At 38.8% G+C, this 10,989-nt stretch overlaps 1 protein-coding gene across 1 annotated transcript; it reads left to right on the top strand.

Annotated features, from left to right (window-relative positions):
- Positions 1-567: 567 nt before the first annotated feature.
- LOC149008845 (NAD(P)-binding Rossmann-fold superfamily protein) lies at positions 568-10,747 on the top strand. Its single transcript, XM_089161464.1, has 3 exons — positions 568-1,265; positions 4,710-5,059; positions 9,969-10,747. The coding sequence occupies exons 1-3, from the start codon at positions 771-773 to the stop codon at positions 10,114-10,116; spliced, it is 993 nt and encodes a 330-aa protein (XP_089017590.1). The 5' UTR covers positions 568-770; the 3' UTR covers positions 10,117-10,747.
- Positions 10,748-10,989: the final 242 nt, after the last annotated feature.

Genomic DNA, 10,989 nt, shown 5'->3' with positions numbered 1-10,989 from the left:
GTTTTCGACTACCTGTTTACATCTTTACCTTTTTATTTGTGAGGGTTAGGTACTTAGGTTTGAAATTTAATAATTTAACAACTTTGGTAGCTATTTTAATAGAAAATAGTCACATATTATATGCAAAAATTATAAAAATAAAAATAATAAATCTAAATAAGTAACTTAATCGGATAATTTTATCGAACGATTAATATTCGGTAAGAAAGGAGTATACCATATTCGCATCCTATTAATAATCGGACGGATTCGAATACCCTTAAACGGGATGCAGATGCGAATTCAGAACCGGATTTTGGTTATCCATTTACACCTACAAAATATGTTGAATTTTATAAAAAATGTAAAAAGCTAAAAATCTTTACAAAAAAAAACTCATATTTAATATTTTTTTTACAAAATTTATTCATTACTTTTATTTCTCTTTCATTCCATTACACGTAGTTTCAATTCTTTTTATTTTAAATTTTTGTTTTTCATGATTTATATGTAAAAATAAAAAAATAAAAGAGCCGATGGCCACTTTTAATCCTGACCGTTAGAACTCCTATCCTCCACCAAATGTACGACACCGCAGTATGAACCCTAAAAATGTCCGTAAATTCCGTACCGAAACAGCATTAACGGTTGGAAGGGAAAGGCAAACGCAAAGGCGAAGGTGACACCAAATCGCAGTTAGGAAGTAAGCTGTAGAGGATAGAAATGTAAAGGATAGAAGACGAGGAGGCGATAGGAAAGAAATAGGAACCCCAAGAAAAGCCGACGGTCAAATGGAAGGTATGAATGGTAATAAGAGGGTGGAAGTGTGCGTGACAGGGGCAAATGGATTTATAGGGTCCTGGCTTGTGTGGACGCTGCTGGATAAGGGTTACGACATCCACGCAAGCATCCTCCCAGGTAGTGACGTTTCGCACCTGTGGTCCCTCTTGCCCGGCGGACGCAGAGGAGAGGAGGGGCGGCTGAGGGTGTTCGAGACGGACATTCTGGACGCGGATGGTGTGTGGAGGGCTGTAGAAGGGTGCGCCGGAGTATTCCACGTGGCATCGCCCTGCACGCTGGTGGATCCAAAGAACCCGCAGCTGGAGCTGGTGTTACCCGCCGTACAGGGCACCCTCAATGTGCTGGAGGCTGCGAGGAAAGCCAAGGTCAGGAGGGTTGTGGTTACCTCTTCCATCTCCTCGCTCGTCCCCAATCCTTCGTGGCCCTCCTACCGACCTTTTGATGAGTCCTCTTGGACCGACCTCGACTACTGCAAATCTCGCCAGGTTCTTCTATCCTCGTTGGCTTTCACCACCTTCTTAACTATTGGCTGTTTGTTTTGCTTTAATCTCTGTTTTGGCATACTTAGGAAGACCGATCGTATATAACCATCATGATTGCTATTGAATTGAACTTTGAAGAATCTGATGGAAATCTATATGGGCAAACTTTCTTCGGTAACTGAGAAACCCTTTTCTAGACGCTTAATATATCTTTCAGATCTTCCAGGCCAAGATATTCCATTCCCAAGATCTTCTTAACCATTGGAAAAACCTCATATCAAGCATGAAGGTGTTGCCATTAATACAACAGAGATATATTAGGGTTACTTTGTGACTCACAAAGAAAATCCCATCATTTGTACTCATCACATCCCAATCATCGTGTTAGGTAATTGACCAATCCACCAAAAGTTGTGAAGCTGATGGAATGAGTCAAGTCATTTAACCTATTCGGTAGTAGGCTGGCCCAATCTTGCGCCCTTACGCTAGAGTGAGTCCCATTAGGCACATAATAGGAAGAAGCCCCGTCGGCCATGAAGGTCTAGTAGATGTATATTTCATGACCCTTCTTTACTCAGTCTTGAATTCTCAATTCATTAGAGTTACTATGGCTTCTCAGGTCCAACAGCCAACAGATAGAAACCATAAGGACAATATGTATGATATTTGACCATTTAAACTAGATAGAGAAGGAAACTTTCATAACTTTGTTCCTCCACATAGCATCATGTAATGGACTTACTTGTAATGAAGCAGAAACCACCAAGGATCCTAATTGACCTAAGAACAATTATAAGAGTCTTAACCGGTGAGTGGAATTAAAAATTTTGATAATAATGTTAAAATATAATTAGATATGTCTGATTATAGTTTATACTTTTTTTTGTAATCAATTCACAGAACTGTCATTGATGGATTTTTCATTCTATCACAGTCAGACAACTTTCACAAGATGTTGTCTTTGGGAAGTAAATTGCTTGTTGAGAGTATCTATTCCTTTTATAGTGGAGCATTGATATGTAGCTAATGTAGACATCAACCTTTGGTACACTGTAGACACGCAATGCATGATTTTGATTATAGGGACCTCTCTGGTATAAGGACAATATGGCTATTCAAGAATCCTGTTGCTCAATCAACCAACGTTATTTCATAGAAGAATCTCCTATGATCTTGTTCAAGGCACATACCATAGAAATGCTTGCACTTATCTTTTGTAAGCATATAGGTTGAATATACAAGGTTCCACCCTAAGAATACAATGTCCTATTCTGCCCTACGTGTGAACATCTTAAAATCATACCTAGGGCAACCATCAAATGTAAAATATCAATGCAAGTTAATAAACTCAACTAATATTGAAATGGATTTGATGGACTTACATACACTTATATCCAATATTCTCCAAGTTGTGCATTAGAGCGAGTGCCCACTAAATCTTAAGCTGCTCATTCTCAACATCTCTAATATATATATATATATATATATATATATATATATATATATATATATATATATATATATATTTTGGGGTGTAATCTTTGAGGGGTTTGATAAAATTTCTGCAGTCTCAACTTTAGCAATATTGATATTGTCATGCTGTGATCTCCATGACGAGATGATATTTGCATTACACATATTTCATACTTGTTTCTTTGATGTTCTCTTGGTTCCTTGAATTGGCTGGTCTCTCCTCTTTCACTTATTTATTTATTTTTGATAGATGGCTACAGTTCTCCTGTCCCGTTATCACCATATAACTGCATACTGTTTGCACTTGCTCAGGTACCGTTTGATGGTCCGTTAAAAATTTCCTCAACCATACACCCTCTCTGCCCATTTCTCAAGCTGCTAAATAGTCTGTTTCAGCAGTGGAGCATGTCAATGATGTTTGTTTGTTGGCTTCCATATGGCTGTACCCTTATCATGAATAGCATATCAGAGACTTACTTTGCTTCGTCACTATCAGTCTGGAAATTAGGATCCCTCTATCCCATGATTGGTAGACTCTCTGCATCATACACCAACATGGTTTGTAATCTCAGGTTCGGTTAAAGCCGATATTGATCTGGATTGATCAGGTGTGGTGTAAAATTGGGTTTTGCTGCTCAGAAAAATATAAAACTAGGTTGTGCATTTAATCTAAAATTAAAATAAACACGTATTGTAAATCAAGTCATGAATATAAATTGGAAGGGGGGGGTTGCATGCATATTGGATTGGGCAATCTAACAAATCGCCTGATCCAGATCCAATCCAATAATTTATTCAAGTATATCTTGCATATCAGGATCAGTCATGGCCAATATCCAACCTGATTTTATGATGTACTCATGTACCCCCAACAAATAATCTTTGGTCTATCTCAAGTATTTTATGATACACTTGACAATAGTTAAATGTTTTGGTTTAGGCTTTAACAGGTAAGGATTGACCAAACCATCAAAATGAGAATGTTTGTTGTGGCCCACAGCATCATATACATCAGACTTTCCACTGCCATAGTATAGGGAATGTTTCTTCATTGGCTCAGTATCCTAAAGGGTCTAAGGACGTTGTGACTTGGAACGGGTGATGCGTCTGAAAGGAACACTTTTTTCTTATAACTGTGCATTCTTGACATTTCCAGACATTGTCAATATAGTTGAATTGTGATTATCCCAACATCATATGCTTGATGCCAAATATATGTCTTGCATCTATAAGTCTTCCAGTTATACATACTCGATCAACAATATGTGATCAGCATACAAGACTAGGAAGCCTGTTGTAGCTTTCTTGTGTTCAGATGGCTCATCCATGGTTTAATTGTTATTTTAAAACGGAGCTTCCAAATCCTTAATTCTTGTTTGGGTCCATAAATGAATCATGATAGGTTGCATAAGAGAAGTAAGAAAAACTAGTAAAGTTGAAACAGTGTCGTAAAAAGGAGTAAAAGAAATAAACAGAATGCATTGGAGGACAGAAATACATTTTTAGCCTACAGCTCTGCACTTACATTATTGTGGATCCATTAGAAGCTGATCTCCTGCTTAAGTGCCAAAAAGTGAAATGGTTTCACTTGAAGTGATAGATCTTTGGCTAGTATCAAGAAAGCTTATTGAACTGCACACGTAAATAGAAATCAGCTGACACAGGTGAACTGAAAGAAAGTTCTTCATCTTAGACCAATGTGTTACATTTTCTAGTTTATTGAACTGTTACATTTTTTTAGTTGTCTTTCACAGACTTCTTGTCAAAGCATGGCCGATTAGACGTTTTCAACTGTATTCTTATTGTATTCTATAATCATAAGGATAGAAATGTAGGACCATGAAATTCTTCTATTGAAAGATCAGACTCTTTAGTTGTATATGTGATACAATTATTAAATGGTGCATGTCAAAGGATTTCTGGCTTGCTTAGATCGAATTTTAAGTGCAGTCTTGCGTCCATCTTGGATGACAGAAATGGTATCCAGTGTCAAAAACGTTGGCAGAGAAGGCAGCATGGGACTTTGCAGAAAAGCATGGGATGGATGTTGTGACGATCCTCCCGGCCACCTGTCTGGGTCCACTCCTGCAGTCTCATTTGAATGCAAGCTGTGCTGTACTTCAACAGTTGCTCCAGGGATCAAAGGATACACAGGAGTACCACTGGCTTGGTGCTGTACATGTAAAGGATGTGGCTAATGCACAGGTGCTGCTTTTTGAGATCGCATCTGCTTCAGGAAGGTACCTCTGCACAAATGGTATATATCAGTTTCGTGATTTTGCTGAGATGGTATCCAAAATATGCCCCAACTTCCCTGTTCACAGGTACGAATAGTTTACGGAGTTCTGAATCCCAAATTACTTTTGTATTTCTATTCCCCACCCCCATTCTTTCGCTGTTTCTTCCTAGCACTATTTGACATTAGTTTATGCCAAGAAAATAGTTCTCATTACTGGATTTTTGACAAAAATAGATTCAAGTTCGACTATTGGAGTAGTAAAAACTTGATTAAAAGAGTTTGTGTAAATACACTAGCTTGCTTATTGTAGACCCTGTCTTTTCTATTATCGGGTTTTGAAAGATGAAAATATCAAGCACATGGTTACATTGTAAAAAATATCCATCAAAACATGGAAAATGGCTGTGGCATTTCTGAGTTATTCTCTCATTCTCTGTAAAGACATCAGCTTAGACTACCAACTCTAATCCGTACCCTAGAAGATGTGTGAATAAAAGGTTTTCAATTGTCTTAATGGAGATTGACTTGTTAATTTTTTTCCCATGTTCTCTCTAGGAATTACCATAGTATACAGATGCTTAAGATGCTAATAGTCTTTCTAATCTTCTAAATTCTTCTTTGATCTGATATTAAGGAAGCGAATGTCCAATATCTGTTGATCTTCTAATGGTGCTACCACCATCAGGTCTGCCTTTGCACCTTGACCTGATCTCTCTTTCCGTCCCTCAGTATTGCCTTACCTCCCGCTATGAAGATGTGCTCTGGATTTCGCACTTTGGTTAGTCTTTACAGTGCCTTCTTTGGGCTGATGTGGACTGAATATGAAGAAATGCAGGCCAAACACCATTCACGTTGTTCATGTGAATAGAGTCACAACCCTCTCTTTATAAGAGGATTTCATGGCACTAGGGATGTTAATAGGTTGGGTTGGGCCAGCCTAAACCCTTACCCTACCCTAGGGACCTAAAACAAAGCCTAAGCCCCTCCTTAGCCCTGTTGGGGCCCAAGAGTCCCCAACTCAAACCCTACCTAGCCAGGGTTTTTCTAAGCCTGACCCACCCTGATCCATCCTGATAGGGTCAGGTAAGTGGGGTGACTCAGGTTGGTCCTGATTGACCCTAACGTTGACCTAGATATTTATCCCTTCTTAACGAAGAGTGTTAATTTAACTCATGGGTACTCATTTTCTTATTTACCAACTATTGGTTTGAATTATGCTTAATTCCGACCTAGTTCACTTGTAGATTGTAGATTTCAAGGTGGATGTCCAGAAGCAGCTCTAGCAACCTAACATGATATCAAAATGACACTGTATTGCATAAACCTGAAATGATATATATTACATCTATGAAACATCATAAGATATACTCTAAATTTATGTTTAGTTTCTGACCCCCCCGCCAAAAAAAAAAAAAAAAAAAAAAAAAAGAAGAAAAATAAGAGCTGCCAACTCTTTTTTGGGTTTCTGTTTTATATGCATTTCACTTGGGGAAAAAATTTTGGTTTGTGATAACCCACTTTAGGTCCTTAGGTTTAGTGGGTTATTCGGTTATTTAAACTTAATTTATATATAATTTTAGTTCAACCCAACTAACATAGGATCGGGTATGAATGGTTGGACTGGCCAAGGGCTAAACCAAACCCTACTTGACTCTACTAATGCCATTTAATATCCAACCAAACCTGCCTGTCAGGTTTAAAAGTCAAACTAGTTTCATACCAGGCTCTAGACGGTTTCGGGCAGGCTTGGGTATCAGAGTCAGGGGAAGAGGGAGAAAATAAATACATGAGAAGAAGAGACGAGGGGAGAGGGACTGCAGGTTCACAAACTAAATTCAGTTCGTTGTGTTCCATCCTCAATAGGCTGATCACAAGCTTTTAAATAATAAAAGAGTCACACTTCAATAAACTTGATGAAAAGGAGATTTTGCTAAGATATTATTTTAGATATTTTGGCTAAAGATGCTGATGTAGAAGATGATGTTTCCCAGTGAATTAATGTAGGATGGATGAAGTCTGGAGTTGCATCTGTGTTTTTTTTGGGGAAATTGACATATTCCTTTAATACTTGAGGAAATATTTGTGAGACTGTTGTTCGACCAGCTATAGTATATGGTGGAGACTGTTGGGTAGTTAAGAAGTATCATAGGATGGATGAAGCCTGAAGCTGCATCTGTGTTTTTCTTTTCTTTTTGTTTTTTTGGTGATTGACATATTCCTTTAAAACTTGAGGGAAAACTTGTGAGACTGTTGTTCGACCAGCTATGGTGTTTGATGGAGGGTGTTGGGTAGTTAAGAAGTATCATACAAAATTATACATAAACTTAGTCTAGCATATGTGACATAGATGAGTGGTGAAGCTAAGAAGGATAAAGGCAAAACTAGAAACGATCATATCAGAGCTGGTTTTGGGAGTAGCTCCAGTACATGATAAGCTATGAGAAAGTTCTTTGAGATGGCACGACCATGTGCAACCGACGCCTTCAAATGCCCTTCTGGAGTACTGATCAGATTGAAGGTCTAAAAGAGCAAGCGGAAGACCTAATATAACCTTAGTATAAATTGTGAGGAAAGACATGCATGGCTTAGGCCTTCTATCCAATACAACCTCGAATAGAGCTGATTGGAAGGTGTTAGAATTAAGGGTAAAACAGGCAAAAAAAAGGGACGTAATGGCCATCAATAGACTAGGAAGTGGAAGTCAAATCAGTATAGAATTGTGTCCTGTTTGGTTTACTGTTTTGAGTCTTATTTGGTTTTGCTAAACTATGTAATATGCAGCTATAAATAATGGTACTTCTATTGACAGTCTTCACAAGTTGTCGGTGAAGCTCCACAGCAAATGAAGCTCCCTTCTCTCTTTGTTATTCTAGTTATAATTGACAAAAGGCAACGGTTCATGTAGCCGGCCCTTTTAGTTGGGATAAGGCTGGGTAGTTATTTTTGTTGTATTATACTAAAATAAACTAGGATTCTTCAACAAATCAGAACAAATTAATACTACTTCTAACCCAAATAAGACTAATCCATAACTAAAACTGTGACAGGATTCTAAAACAAAAATAACAAGATTAAATCAATCAATAAATCTTAAAAAATTAGTAGTCCTATTAAACCCCAATTTTAATTGGACCTGGTTCATCTGTGTCTGGAACCCTAGTAGTGCAGTCCACAGTTGTGCTGCATCAATTCCTCTGATGTTCAGAATTACTTGTGCATGAGTTTTGTAGAATTGAAGTATTAGGAACTCCTTGACAAATGCTATTGGTTTCATGTCCGTAACTTGAAGAAAATCCAAAATATGAAACTTTAGTTGCATCCATGTCAGGGAGATCATGGGGAAGAATGAATATATGATAGGAAATAGTTCTCGCCACTCTGGATGCTGTCGTTATCTGATCCAAATATTTCTCATCCTTTACTCCAACTAGTGGCTGTTCTGGTTGAGGCTGTATCATTGGTGCTGCTCTTGTGTGTGGAATACAATTGTGGTCCACCGACTATTTGACGCCTTTTAATTCTTTTGGCTGGGAACAAATGTCTTTAGTAACTCGGAGGTTTGTGGCCCATGCTGCCTGTTGAGTCCTACTGGCAGCTAGCTCTGCTTCATAGATAGTTCTTAGTATGTCTTGATTGGCTTGGAGAGTCGTCAAAATTTCTCCATATTGTTGGGGCAATTGAGTCACTTGTTCAGTTGAAATTTGGGACTCAGGTGGAAATATTGGGTAGACATGTTCTGAAAAGGTATACCACTAAAAAAGATTAGGGTGTTGATACAATTGAGTGAAGAGGGGAAACTTAATACTAGTGAGGAATGATGACAAAATAGACTAAACTAGAATGGATGGGGGTTCTTGAAGGGAAAAATTGAGGATGACCATGAGATGAAGCAACAAGATCCTTTACTCATCAAAAGAAAAGAGTTATTTCTCCCTCAATTTGTTCAAAGGTGCACAGCATATGGTAGCATGTAATTTCTACCTGAGCTTGAGCACTGGGCAGCATTATAACCTGGAAATAAGTATCTTGGCCATCTTCCAAATCTTGATGGCAGTATGTAGGAGATAGCCACCAACAATGCCAAAGTCAGTGGAGTTGATAAGATAATGACATCACGAGAACATTGGAGGTCATCCATTTATCTTGGGCAGGACCAACAATGGTAGGCAGAACAAATGTCTCTGTGGTGCAACTTGAAAGACCTTAAGAACTGTTGGCCAAAAAACAAGACTGAACACATTAGATAATTGCTTCCGTTCAATTTTATGGGGCTGGTAGGGAGCAAAAAAAGACCTTTGTGTGCAGTGAATGCAGTGGAGACCTTTGAATCAGTCATAGCTGCTGCTTGGAAAAATATTCAATCAACAGATGTACACCCTGCAGCCTGGAATAAAGCATCAAGAAATCTCAATGAAAAACCATGGTTCAAATCTGGTGGTAGGAGATAACCTGCCCCAAGGGTGAAGAGAGAAAGGCAACATTGTGTACAGAAACTACTAGCAAAGTTGTGGTGGCTGGCAGACTTGAACAATAGTGATGCCTACTATAGAAGACAATGATGGTGGTTGGTGATGGGAACGGCTGTGGTAGTGAAAACATAAGGTTACTCTACATTATTTTAGCGTATTGAATGGTGGATGAATATGGCATTGAAAATAATCAATAAATGGTGACATCGAACAGTACTGATGAATGAGTTAGGGCATCAAGTCATCCTGGAGAAGAACTAGGTCTGTGATACCATGTCAAGATTTGGAATATCGGCTAATGGCTTCAATTTATGATAATACAATGAACATCCGATTTTAGGTACATGAACAAAATTACCCTTAGTGACCAGGCTAAGCTTGAACCCATTTTACGTTCTTTTCTTTTAAATGGCTTAAACTTTTCTCAATCTCATGATTCCCCCTCACCCAGCCTTTTAATTTTTGCAACTGAACCTTAATTTTGTTTTGCATGAGCTTGAGCTCCTGAATCCTGGTGATAAACAGGTTTAGTGAGGAAACTCAACCTGGTCTCATGGGATGCAAAGATGCAGCAAAGAGATTGATCGACCTTGGTCTAGTCTTTACCCCAGTTGAAGATGCTATCCGAGATGCAGTACAAAGCCTTAAAGCGAAAGAATTCTTGGAGGCGTAGAAGTCACTTCATTAAATTTCCTTTTAAGAGCAGCAACAATTAATTTTGCTAACTATTTTTTTGGGCGAAAAATTCTGCTAATAATAGATTTGTAAGAAATGATATCTCGTACGTAATTAACCCGTTATGAGGACATGGTCGCTTACCCCTTGTTTTCTTTCAAAAGTTCAAAACTTTGAACTGCTATTGCTGCAAGATTCACTCTGCATACCTGTAATCTGATGAGAGGGAAACCCAATCATGGAACTGGTACTTCCTCTCCAGTGACCTGACTTCTGCCCCGCGAACCAGACGCAAGCACTGGCATAAGAGCTCGGATCAGCGACCCAGATTTTTGTTCTCCGTGGATGCTTTTCAACCATAGAATATAGGGAGGGTCATAGGTATCACTGTAGAATTTGTTTTTTTGTTTATTTTGGGGTCTTATCTGATTTGTGACTGACAAGTGTGATGGTACTTAGGGCGTACTTATTGCCAACCCTGCTTGTGTTGGTTGCAACTTGCAAGGAGGTGTGGTCATTGGATAGAAGCCGTGTACTCCCATCTGTTATGTTACAGTGATATGTGCATGTAAGATATTGGGCCTTGGACCCACCGATGGGATATCAAGACGACGTTTCTGACAAGTCCAAAACCCCATGTTTAGCTTTTTGAGGCTGCGTTTGGGAATCCGGATCTTCTCCCCGTGGCTTCCTGACCACAAATATCAGTGGGTTCCACTGGTTCAAAATTATTTTTTTTTTAATTTTTTTCAAAAAGTGTTTTTCACCGTGGCCCTACTGATGTTTGTGGTCAGAAAGCGTGGGGGGAGCACAAAACCGTACGGGTCGCTGATCCGGACTCCTGCGTTTGTGTGCAAAGGTGGGGTGGGAA

The sequence above is a fragment of the Hakea prostrata genome, chromosome 7 (genome assembly GCF_041222555.1).
Source record: "Hakea prostrata isolate BN-2017 chromosome 7, UWA_Hpros_2, whole genome shotgun sequence".
Lineage (NCBI taxonomy): Eukaryota > Viridiplantae > Streptophyta > Magnoliopsida > Proteales > Proteaceae > Hakea > Hakea prostrata.
The sequence above is the reverse complement of the archived record's forward strand: the minus strand, read 5'-3'. Positions and strand labels throughout refer to the sequence as shown.